The following is a 13,458-nucleotide window of genomic DNA, read 5'->3' on the forward strand; positions in this document are numbered from 1 at the left end:
TATACTACACTAAGCTTATGCTATCGTGTAAAAATGGCGGGAATTCTCGAACGGTACTTCTACGGACTCGTAAGTATTGATTAGCTTCCAAATCTCGCTATCTCAATTTAGAATAAACTAAGGATCCTGACTAGGTCTATAATCTACTTATAGAAGATAATTTGATATAACAATTGGTTAATAAATCGACTAAATTTGGTTAAAAAAAAAAAAAGACCTCTCGTTCACTTTGTAACACGTGGATTTGATACCGTTACCGATACTAAGTAATACCTACAAAATGTCTGTCTAAGTTAAACTTTAAACTAAGTATCGTAACTAGGAATATAAAGCTACTCTAGAAAATAAGTTAATATGACAATTTAATCTAATAAATCAGAAAATAAATCAGGAAAAACTTCTCTGTTCCAAGAGCTTCAAGGAGCTACGACCGCACAGGCTAACCTCGCACCCAGACTCCCCAAGAGAAACATACCAACTGTGTGGTATGTTTGTACACTCAGGGAAATGGAAAGTGAAAAATACCTGCAGGTAATTGTGCAGTGAAATATGAAGTTTGCTGAGCAGTGCAGATAGGCACCAGGGCAGGTCATGGAGTCTTGTTAATGATATATAGGAATTTTGTTAGTAGGGACAGGGGGGGGTGATTATTTTGTTGTACAAGGCAATGTCAGGCCATACCTAGAGTACTGTGTACTTGTCTGGTGGCCTCATTTTAGGAAGGCTGTAGAGTTTCTAGAATGAGTACAGAGAAGGGCAACAAGATTGGTGATGGGAACAAAGGGGTGCTCTTCCCAAGAAAGGCTTAAATTTTGCAAATTGCAGCACCTGGAGAGTATGCACTTGCAAGGTGATCTGATTGAGGTGTATAAGGCCTTGAATTGGCTGAGCAAGCTGAATGCTGATGGAATTCTTCCTCTTGCTTAGATTAAGAACCTGAGTTGGCATAGATTCAAATTGAGGAAAGACAGTTGTAAAATAGATGTGCAGAAATTTGCCTTTAGCCAGCGGGTGGTTGATTGATGGAACAGACTTCCATCTTTTGTTATGGAAGTTGATAATCTAAATAAATTTAAGGCTGAACTGGACAGGCATTTGGAACGAATGGAGGGGTGAAATGGGAGGTTTTTTTTTTTTTTTTTTTTGGCTGCTGCTGCTGCATAAGCTTGCTTTCTTGTATCGAATGCCAGTGCTAGTTAAGCTGTTATTGCTATTATTCTCATTAAGTCGAATTTCAAATACATTAAGAAGCGCTATCAATTAACTAAGCATAATTTGATATGGAGTTGTGGGTGAATCAAACCTTTTTTTATAAATTAGTGTTTCATGGTGAATATTTGCTATTCAAAATGATCAGTTAGAAAAATAATGGAAATCCTATTTCTTTTTTGCTGTCCCATTCACACAAGAAAGAGAAATTTTATGAAACCAAGTTGCAAAACCAGTAAACCTGCAATGAATTTCACATCTGATTTTCCTTTTACTTCTTTATAGGAAATCAGACTTCGTGGATGTAAGAAGTCATGGTTTCCAGGGACATTTTCCAGCATTGACCCATGGAATGTCTCAAGTTTTTGGAATTTTTTCACAAAACAGCAACTTATAAGAACTGCAATTCATCACATATTTATGACAGCTTTTTCCAGATCAATATTCTGCATGTTACATAACAAGCTCTTTCTTGAAATACTAATGACGAACCCTTACCACTGCATCAATTTGAACATGAATGGAATAAGTAAAGTAGAACAAATATGGCCTCAAATTGCAGAGCAAACTTTGCTCTCACGACAAGTTGCCCTGGTATTCTCTTCTTAGTCTTCTATATTCTTCTTAAGTATAGTCTTCTTAACTCCATTTAATATAATAATTATTTATTTTATAAGCTCTTTATTTTATTTTTATAATCTAGTCAATATAAAAAAATAATTAAATTATTAATCGTTAATAGAACTATAATTTTATTTCTTTATTTATTAATTAAAAAATTTCATTTCATTTGTTATTATTTAACCTTGTCCCAGAAAGTACAGACTAGTATATGTTTATTTTCTGTGTTCTTTATTTTGAACTTTGACCCTGGATTTGAAGGGGGAAATACGGTAATCCTAATCTTGTGTGATTATTTATTTTATTTTGAGAGGAATATAATATTTTTTTTTATATTTCCTTCTAAACAGTAGTAGCACAGATAAACAAAAGTAGTATTTCCAATATGCAAAGGTACAGTCTTTATACTACATTTTAATGGGAGTCTTCAGTCTTGAGGGTTATGCTTGTGACTTAGAAACATCTCTTAAGCAATCAGGATCCTGCAGAAAGCGAGACTGTGAGTGGTACTAAAAAAAAACAACTAATTAGATTTCTTTGGCAGCTGCTACCAGATGTGGTTATGTGTTATGCAAACAAGTTCCATCCATGAATCTGAAACCCAAGAGTTCATTTTGACAGTTTAATGATTTAAAACTCATTTAGTTTCTCTTGAGTGGTAAAATAATGTTGCTTCTCTTAGGCTGTTTTGTATTCTTTGTCCTTCTCACACACACTTCCATTTGTTTATTATATTCACAAGATGGCATATTTTATCACATTTCAGGTGGAAGGTTGAGGCATTGATTCTTCTTCTTACTTTTAGATGAAATGCCAACACTCTGTTAAACAAAAGCAGCAGTCCTCAGAGTGGTATTTTTGTTCCTGCTATCTATAATTGACCTTGGCAACAGCATATGTGCCATTTTTCTAGTCAACCATTCTCAAAGTGTCACTGCATACTATGCACAACAGATACATGAGGTCCAAGGTTTATGCAGATCTCCTTTTCCAGCCAGATTAGCATTAGCATTAGTAGAGGCATTTGATGCAAGAAAAACAAGCTTATGCAGCATCAGCCAAAAAAAAAAAAAAAAAAACCACTTCCACTTCACCCCTCTGTTCATTCAAAATATCTGTCCAGCTGAGCCTTAAATTTATTTAGGCTATCAACTTCCATGACAAGGAATGGAAGTCTGTTCCACCAACCAACTACCCGCTGGCTAAAGGCAAATTTCCTCACATCTATCCTACATCTGTCTATCCTCAATTTGAATTTATGCCCGCTCAGGTGATTATTCTGAGCAAGAGGAAGAATCCCATCAGCATTGAGCATGCTCAAACCATTCAAGGCTTTATACACCTCTATCAGATCACCTCGCCGGTGCCTAGTCTCCAGACACTGTAATTTGCAAAACCTTAAGCCTTTCTTCGTAAAAATTAAGCCTTTATCAAAATTAAGCCTTCATAAAAATTAAGCCTTTCTTCGTAAGAGCACCCCCTTTGTTCCATTCACTAATCTTGTTGCCCTTCTCTGTACTCGTTCCAGCATTTCTACATCCTTCTTAAAATGAGGCCTCCAGACCTGTATACAGTACTCTAGGTGTGGTCTGACCATTGCCTTATACAATGGAATAATCACTTCCTTATCCCTGCTAGAAAAATTCCTATATATCATCGACAATACACCATGAGCTACTCTTCCAGCCCGTCTTCACTGCACAGAAAACTTCATATCTGCCTGCACAACCACCCCCAGGTCCCTTTCATTCTCTACCACTGTCAGTGTAGTACCACAGAGTTGATACGTTGCTCTGGGGTTGCTGTTTCCCATATGTAGTACTTTACATTTGTTAATGTTAAACTTCATTTGTCACCTCTCAGCCCATCTGCTCAACCTTTCCAGATCCTGTTCCAGTAGCATAGTATTAGCATTAGCATTAGTAGAGGCATTTGATGCAAGAAAGCAAGCTTATGCAGCATCAGCCAAAAAAAAAAAAAAAAAAACCACTTCCACTTCACCCCTCTGTTCGTTCAAAATACCTGTCCAGCTGAGCCTTAAACTTATTTAGACTATCAACCTCCACCACAAGGGATGGAAGTCTGTTCCACCAACCAACCACCCGCTGGCTAAAGGCAAATTTCCGCACGTCTATCCTACATCTGTCTTTCCTCAATTTGAATTTATGCCCTCTCAGGTGATTATTCTGAGCTAGAGGAAGAATCCCATCAGCATTGAGCATGCTTAAACCATTCAAGGCTTTATACACCTCTATCAGATCACCTCGCTGGTGCTTAGTCTCCAGACACTGTAATTTGCAAAATTTAAGCCTTTCTTCGTAAGAGCACCAATTTGTTCCATTCACTAATCTTGTTGCCCTTCTCTGTACTCGTTCCAGCAGCTCTACATCCTTCTTGAAATGAGGCCTCCAGACCTGTATACAGTACTCTAGGTGTGGCCTGACCATCGCCTTATACAATGGAATAATCACCTCCTTATCCCTGCTGGAAAAATTCCTGTATATCATTGACAATACTCCATGAGCTACTCTTGCAGCCCGTCTGCACTGCTCAGAGAACTTCATATCTGCCTGCACAACCACCCCCAAGTCCCTTTCATTCTCTACCACTGTCAGTGTTGTACCACAGAGTTGATACGTTGCTCTGGGGTTGCTGTTTCCCATGTGTAGTACTTTACATTTGTCAATGTTAAACTTCATTTGCCACCTCTCAGCCCATCTGCTCAACCTTTCCAGATCCTGTTGCAGCAGCATAGTGTCAGTAGTGTCCTTGACAACCCTGCCAACCTTTGTATCGTCTGCAAACTTGGACATTAATCCCGATATACCATCATCAATATCATTTATAAATACAGAAAACAATAATGGACCCAACACTGAGCCCTGAGGGACTCCACTAATAACATCAGTCCACGATGAGCAGTGTCCATTGATTACCACTCTCTGTCTTCTCCTCCTCAACCACCCCTTTATCCATAGCAGCAATTTGCCTCCAATGTCACACTGCTCCAATTTGTGTAGCAGTCTTCCATGTGCAACAGTATCAAAAGCCTTTCTAAGATCCAAGTATATAATATCAAAGTTATTCCCTGCATCCAGTTCTTTTGTGACTGCATCATAGTATCCAATCAAGTTGGTCAGGCAAGACTTCCCCTTAACAAAACCATGCTGTGTCTGAGCTATAACTGAAGTCTTGTGTAAATGATCCTGCAATGCTTCTTTAATCAGTGCCTCCATTAATTTTCCTGGAACAGAAGTTAAGCTCACAGGTCTATAATTACTTGTGTCAGCCTTTGATCCTCCTTTGTGAATTGGGGTCACATTTGCACATTTCCAGTCTATGGGTACCTCCCCTGAGTCCAAGGAAGCTCTCATAATTATGGCTAAGGGTTTGCTTACTTCCTTTGCTGCCTCCTTTAATATAACTGGATAGATCCCATCCACCCCGGGTGCCTTTCTTGTGTTTATCTTCAACAGTTTCTCCTCCACTTTACTCCCAGTTATTTCAAGATTCTGAAGCTTACTGCTAGAGTTGAATACACCTCTGGCATTCCCCTCGCTGAATAACTCCTCATGTGTGAATGTCGATGCAAAATATTCATTTAGTTTGTTAGCTACCTGAGCAGGATCATCAACACTTGACACATCAATATCAAGTGGACCAATCTGATTCATCCCTTTCCTTCTAGAGTTTACATAAGTAAAGAACTCTTTGCTGTTTTTCTTTGCATCCCTTGCCAAGGATTTCTCGTAATCTGCCTTCGCCTGCCTAACCTCCTTTGTAACTTGGTTGCATATCAACTTGTATCTATCATAGGCTTCTGTGTCATGTGTTAATTTGTATGTATCCCATGCATTTTTCTTCTCTGCCATATGCCTCATTAGTTCATCTGACATCCATTTTGGTCTAAACCTTGAACAATATTTCTTAGTTGGTATGTAAAGCCTAGTAGCTTCCAAGATAAGTTCTTTGAATGCTTCCCATTTTGAATTTGCTGTTGGTAACATCATCAGTTGGTCCCACTGAATAGAATTTAAATACTGTCTCAGTCCATCGTAGTCGCCTTTACGGAAGCAATAACCCTTCCCTTTACCCCTAATGGTAGTTACCTCTTTGAGTAAATCCCACTTCAGCACACTGTGATCACTGCCACCTAGTGGTTCATTTATCTGCAGATTCTTAATGCATGAAGAATCACTGCTGATAATCAAATCAAGAGTATTACTCCCTCTAGTTGCCTCCCGAACATGCTGATGTAGAAAACAATCATCCAATAAATCCACAAAAGCCCTGCTAGTGTGTGAGTATCCAGCCCCCAAATTCCAGTCAATATCTGGGAAATTAAAATCTCCCATTATAAGACACTCTGATTTACTGGCCCACTCTATTTCCCTGTATAGTTCCTTATTATACTCATCAGAGTCATTAGGCCTATAGCACACTCCTACTCTCAACTTTGATCTCCCAATGTATATGTCACACCAAACTGACTCCACACTGCACTGTCCAGCGATGTCGACTGGCTTCACTTCCTTGGATTTTATGTATTTCTTAACTAATAGCATAACCCCTCCTCCCTTCCTATCCTGTCTAACCTTTCTGTAGACATTGTACTCCCCAAATTCCAGTTCTGCATTCCTTATATCTGTGTGACACCACGTCTCTGAAATCCCCACAATATCTGCCTTTGATGTTTTGAGCAATACCTCAAATTCATCAAATTTATTTACTAAACTCCTAGCATTGGTGTACACGCAAGTATACATGCACCTGTTCTTTTTCTTAGCTACCCTAAAACAACCCATGTGTTTACTTGTAACCCAATGATTCCCAGCAGTCTCTGAAATATCCTGCATCTTATTTTCCAGGCTGCGGCTCATTCCAATAGAAGCAGTGGGAGAATCACTTTCACCTTTGCCAGTGGCTACTGTTAATCTATTAGTTCTTGTATCCCCCCAATCTTGCAGTTTTCCGACCCACTTAACAATGCCTCGATAGCATCAGCAAACATTCTTGCACCCTTTCTATTTAAGTGTATCCCATCCCTGTAGAAGCAGTCTCTCCTGTTAACAAGTACAGACCATGCTGAAAAAATTCTACCCCTTGAGTCTTGCACAATCTTTCCAGGGCCGAATTGATCGACAGTGCTCTCATCATATACTCCCTCCTATCGTGTCTGGGCATAATTGCAGACACTTTCAAATTCAACCCTAATTCACGGCTTTTTTTCAACAGTGACCTGTACTTGTTAAGTAATTCCGCCGGTCTTCTATTCTTAATATCATTAGTGCCAACGTGTACAACTATATCACCTTTTGTGCCCTTAAAAGATGATATCCGCTCTACAACATCATCAACCTTTGCCCCTGCAGACATACCCTGGTCCTGTTCCACCTATCCTTTTTACAAAGCATGTTTCCCGTTTCCCTGACAATAGAGTCACCAACAACTATTAGTTCCTTTGGGACCAGCGCATTCTGCCTTGGGGGCTGCCGCTGTGTTGCGTGATGACCAAGTGCAAGCTCTGGCATTGGTGTGGGCAGCTGAGAGCTTGATGGGCCCCTCACTTTTAATCCTTCGAGGGCATCCACCCTGTCCTTCAAGCTCTCATATGGGCCCATAACAATGCTGAGTTGTCGCCTTATTTCCTTACACTCCTTGCATCGCGCACACACAAAGACATCCCCCATGGCAGTATCATGTCCCGTTCCTGACTGCTCCACAAACATCAAGCAAGTAGTGCATTTTAATAGGCTGTGATTTAGAGGGCAACTGCCCCCCTCAGTTCTCCCCTGAGCCACAGCACTCCCATTAGCTTGAGCCTTTTGCTTTGCTGCTCTGGTCAGAGTCATGATTTCGATTTAATTTCAATAAAATTTCAATTTCAGTACAAAATTAAAACCCTAAATTTATATCTCAACACTGTTATAACGCTATATTTATGTTTCAGTATCGAGTGTTATCTACGAAATCCCTTTATATAACTTCCATATCAAGTTAAATATTAATTTTTTATTTTTTACTAATTATTTATGTCACGTAACCCAAGTCATTATATGTATAGTTAAAAGTACAATTTAATTGACAATGAAGTTCAACAAGATTAATTATCTGATTAATTGATAATATTATGTACTATACTATACTATATTAAGCTTATGCTATCTATTTCGAGATATTTTGTATCGCGTAACAATGGCGGCTATTTAAGAATGGTAAACACATGGATTTGATACCCTTTCCTATACTAAGTAATACCTACAAAATCTCTATCTAAGTTACTTTAATCTAAGTATCATAAATAAGAATATAAAACTACTCTAGAAAATAAATTAATATGCCAATTTAAGCCAATAAAACAGAAAATAAATCAGAAAAAACTTCTCTGTTCCTGGAGCGGCAAAAATGTACGTCTGCACAGGATACTCTCGTTCTCGATCTCGATCATGCTGATTAGTTCATGCAATCTTTCATAATAGTTGGCTAGCTGGGCCAACTTGTTTTTAATTTGTTTCTTTTAGTCAAAGTGAAGTAGGTTTATATTTATAAATAATATTAATTACTCAGATGCTACTATAAAACCATAAAGCAAAGTCTAATATAAAGTCTATAAATTTCTATTGGAAAGTCTACTAGAAAATCTCCTACACACAATGTTATATACTTCAACAAATTATACTTTTTTGTAATGTACTGCATAATTTTTTTATTTCAGGTAGAAGATTATACTCATAATGAATGGAAAACCATAAAACAGCTTTGTGGAAGAAGTAATCCTGTTGATATCATAAGCAATTCTAGTCAACTTCAAGTGACATTTCACTCTAATAACGGAATTGAAGGAGATGGATTTATGATATCTTACTATAGAAGTAAGATTTATTTAAAAGATAAAACAGTTATTTTAATTAAAGTACTATATCCTATTTTATCTTGTATAATTGAACAAAAATTATTTTCACTGAGCATCATATATTAATGTATATACATGTGGTAGCACACAAAAAAGGAGCATTAGCATTAGTAGAGGCATATGATGCAAGAAAGCAAGCTTATATAGCTTATATAGCCCAGCCAAAAAAATAAAGGAAAACCCTTCCCATTTCACCCATCCATTCACTCCAAATGTTTGTCTAGTTCTGTCTTGAACTTATTTAAGTTGCCGAACTCCACACATATACTCTACATCCATTTAAATATCTACGATGAAAATGGTTAGGCCATATCTGGAGGACTCATTTTAGGAAGGTCGTAGAACTGCTGGAATGGGTACAGAGGAAGGTAACATGACCAAGATTAACGAGGGGGGAAAATGGAGTGCTCTTACCAAGACAGGCTTCAATGTTGCAAATTGCAGCATCTGGAGACTAGGCACCTGCGAGGTGATCTAATTGAGTTGTAACAGACTTTGAATGGATTGAGCAAGCTCAATGCTGATGGGATTCTTCCTCTTTCTCAGACTATGCATGTGACAGGACATAAATTCAATCTGAAGAAGAATGGGTGTATGAATTTGCTGCCAATGAGTGGTTATTTACAGAACAAGCTTCCATCCATTGTTGTGGAAGTGGATAGCTTGAATTATGGCTTACAATACCGGGATCCCAGTCATTTTTTTCCAGTGTTGAAATACCAGTATTGATACAAAAAAATACCAGTTTTTTCGGTATTTTTATTGATACAAAAATTATTAGTACTAATTTTAAAAGAATAATTGTTTAAAATTTAATCAAATAAAGGTTATAAAATCACCTTTATATGATTCTGACATCATTATCTCTACTATCAGATGTTCGATAAATCATCGATAGGACACCATGCAATATTGCAACCTGTCCACAATTCTCGGACAACTTCATATCTGACTGTATCGTAACTCCCAAGTACCGTTCCTCCACTACTGACTTTAGTTATTTTGTTATTGACTCCACGAAGTGTATAAGTTATTTTGTAGTTGCTGTTCTCCGGATGTAAGACCTTGCATTTTTCTGAATTAAAGCATAATTGCCACTTTTCTGACGATCCCGGAAGTCTATCTAGGTCACTCTGAAGAAGCTCTGCTTGGCGGTGATCATTAACTACTCTACTGATCTTTACATCATCTGCAAGTTTAGACCTCATGCCCTCCATCCCTTTGTAGATGTCATTTAAGATAATCAAAAACAATAGTGGTCCCAATACTGATCCTTGGGAAACCCCATTTTTTTAATTTATCCAATCTGAGGAATAACCATTTATCACAACCCTCTGCCTGGTGTCCTCAAGCCATCATGCTATCCATCTAAGGATTTTTCCTGTGATTCCAGCCTGCTCCAACTTATAAAGTAACCACTCATGTGAGACTGAGTCAAATGTTTTGCTGAAATCCAAATAAACAATATTGAAATTATTCCCAAAGTCCAGCTTTTGAGTGACCCTGTCGAAATAGCTAACCAAATTAATTAAACATGATTTTCCCTTTACAAAACCATGCTGTGTATCCTACAGAATTCCATTTCCATCTAAATGATCCTGAATTCCACCCTTGATCATTGCCTCCATGATTTTCCCTACTACTGAAGTTAGACTGGCCGGTCGGTAATTTCCCATTACACTCCTAGAACCGCCTTTATGTTCCAATTTACACCAATCCAACAGAATCTCTCCTGAGTCCAGTAATGCTCTCATAACTAGCCTTGATGGTTCAATGCTATTATTTGGTTTTTAGGAGCATTAGCAACTAAGGCCATATTACTCCAGGATATGCGGTGGTCATTCCCTGACCTTTCCGCATCCTCCATATTTAGTGGTGATGGGCTTGAACCCCAGTCTAATCAAGAAGCGTGTGCTACGCACTGCTGCTCCTTCCCACCCAGAGGTGCCTGGGTTCGATGCACTCACTGGCCACTCCTTTAAGATTATAGGGTAAAGGTAAAAAGGTAAAGTGCAGCCATTATCAACCCACTGCAGGATGGAAGCCTCCTCAACAATTCATGCTGAGGGAAATGGTCCATAATCTGCCACGCTGGTCCAGTGTGGCAGATCGACCATATTCAGCAGTCCGGGGCCTGAACCCCTGTCTACTCAAAGAGTGTGTATTACTGCACTCTCGCTCCTGACCACTCGGCTACTGATTATAGGGTACATGCCATCAACCACAGGAGCCTTACTTGCCTGTAGGGGCAAAAGTTCTCATTAAATAATCATTTGAAATTTCAATTTCATTAATTACATTTTTTTCAACTTTGCTTCTTATTGACACAAAGGGTTTTTTTTTTATGTAAATGTCGATGCAACGTCATTGCTGAATTCATCTGCAACTTCAGCTGTGGTATCTAATACTGTCCCACATCCATTACATAAGGGTTCAAATCTGATTTGGCCTTCTGTTCTTTGCATTTATATATGTGAAGAATTCCTTAACTGCACTCTTTGCTCTCTTCTTTATTCCTTATCCCCACTCTTTGCTCTTCTTTATTCCTTATCCCCGCTCTTTGCTCTCTTCTTTATTCCTTAACCCCACTCTTTGCTCTCTCCCAGACTCAGTAAAGTAAAGATACTATAGTGAATCAGTAAAGATACTATAGTGAAAATTTTACTTTGCTTAATAAAACGTCTTTCTCCTTTAGAAAATGATGAACATAATTCAACCATGGAAGACCAACATGGAACAGAACATCAGTGTTCCGCAAATTCTTTCCAAAATAAGAAATTGCCTGACTCCAATGAGATTTTAAAAGATGAACTTGAGTCGGAAATTAATGAAATACTTTTAACTATTTTTGCTAAAAAAGTTCATCACCTAGACAATATGGACTGAGGTCATCTACGATTATCTCAGTTCTATAGTACCGGAATAGAATCCGAAAGGGCACTTTCTGCCGCTAATCAAATACTGTATGTACCAAAATTAGATCCAGTTGAAACACTCATACTGTTGATTGCTTATGTTTCTGAAGAGCTCACTTAATTCGGACAGGTAGTGTGGATGTTTAAACATAACTAAACTTTGCAGTAACAATATGTATTTTTTTGTTTTTAGAATAACTGTATTTTAATGATTTTTTTTCAGAATATTTATTATTGCGATAAAAGTTTATTTAAAACACGAATTCAACTAACTACGGTACTTGTTTTTTTCATTACTTTATTGTACCTAATTGTCATAAAAATTTATTGAGAAAAATATTTGTTTTTGGAATACTGGCACATCCTGGTTTCATAAATTAAAAATACCAAAATACCGGTATTGTAAGCCTTAGTTTGAATAAATTCAAGGAAAAACTAGACAAACTATTGGAGGGGATGGGTAAGTGAAATGAGAATTTTTTTTATTTTTTTTAGCTGATGCTATATAAGCTTGCTCTCTTGCAAAATTTGCCACTGTTAATACTAGTACAGTGGTGCCTTGCAATTCGACAGTCGGATTTCGCGGGCCGGCACAAACTCTACATGATATTGCACGATAGAATTCTTTGCTGGACTACGTAGCTGCATTTAACATTACTAAATAGTGCTAAATAGTGATGGTTGCTTCATACATTTTAACCAATGATATTAAAGAGTGGGAGTAACATTTAACCAACGATAGATAAAACGGGAATAGATCCTACAATCGTTCAGCTACGTTAGCTGCCCTCAAAGATAGCTACAGATGTGCCATCAGTTCTTCCTCAGTTATGAGACAACATTATCTTGTTAATAATCATAGTCTGAGTTCATGTTTGCTCAAGTTGTTTATGCTAATTTATAATTCTGCATTTCTCATAAAGTAAAAAATTTTGGCAGTTACATATTTATTTTTTTGAGTGAAATTTGATAATGTGTCCAAAGAGAAGTGAACAGCGGAATAATTCAGGAAAGAAACACATTTGGTTGAGCATAGAAAAGAAGAAAGAAATTATAGATAAAGTGCAGAAAGGTAGAACAGTTACAGATGTAGCTCAAGAGTATGGCGTCCCTAGGTCAACCGTGGCAACTTTTTGGCAACAAAGAGACAAGATTGTATGTACTACCCTGGAGCAATGAAAATTTCTAACAGAAATAGATCTTTAATCAATGAAGAAATGGAAAAGCTGCTTCTTACCTAGATTAGAGAAAGACAGATAAAAGGAGATCCAGTAACTCGGGCAATGATCTATGAGAAGGCTAGGTTAATTTTTGAAGAATTTCAGAAGAAAATTCCAGGACGTATCTCAAATCAAACTGATGAATTCAAGGCAAGTTGTGGGTGGTTTCTCAGATTCAAAGGTAGAACAAGTATCCATAGTGTTCTCAGACATGGGGGAAGCATCTAGTGTAGATAAAAAGGCTGCAGAAGAGTTTGTGAAAAAATTTGAAGATTTAATCATGAAGGAAGGCTACTTGCCGCAACAAATTTTTAACAGGGATGAAACTGGGTTATTTTGGAAGCGCTTACCAAATTGAACATACATCAGGCAAGAAGAAGTGATGCTCCCAGCACATAAGCCTATGAAAGATAGGCTTACCTTGTTATTGGCAGCAAATGCAAGCAGAGACTTTAAAGTAAAGCCACTTCTCGTTTACCACTCTAAAAATCCTCGCTGCTTTGGGAAGAAAATCATCAAGTCCAAACTGCCAGTGATGTGGAGATCCAATGCAAAAGCCTGGGTAGACCAAAAAGTCTTC

At 37.8% G+C, this 13,458-nt stretch overlaps 1 protein-coding gene across 1 annotated transcript in view; it reads left to right on the top strand.

The window, feature by feature from the left end:
• Positions 1 to 13,458, top strand: part of LOC150088287 (cubilin-like) — a 1,623,406-nt gene that overhangs the window by 1,183,875 nt on the left and 426,073 nt on the right. Inside the window, exon 35 of the mRNA XM_090370104.1 lies at positions 8,546 to 8,702. Coding sequence (XP_090226230.1) covers positions 8,546 to 8,702 — 157 coding nt within the window. The remainder of the gene's footprint in view (positions 1 to 8,545; positions 8,703 to 13,458) is intronic.

This window comes from Mastigoproctus giganteus, chromosome 3, assembly GCF_048544385.1.
Source record: "Mastigoproctus giganteus isolate SK-2022 chromosome 3, ASM4854438v1, whole genome shotgun sequence".
In the NCBI taxonomy this organism is placed as follows: domain Eukaryota; kingdom Metazoa; phylum Arthropoda; class Arachnida; order Uropygi; family Thelyphonidae; genus Mastigoproctus; species Mastigoproctus giganteus.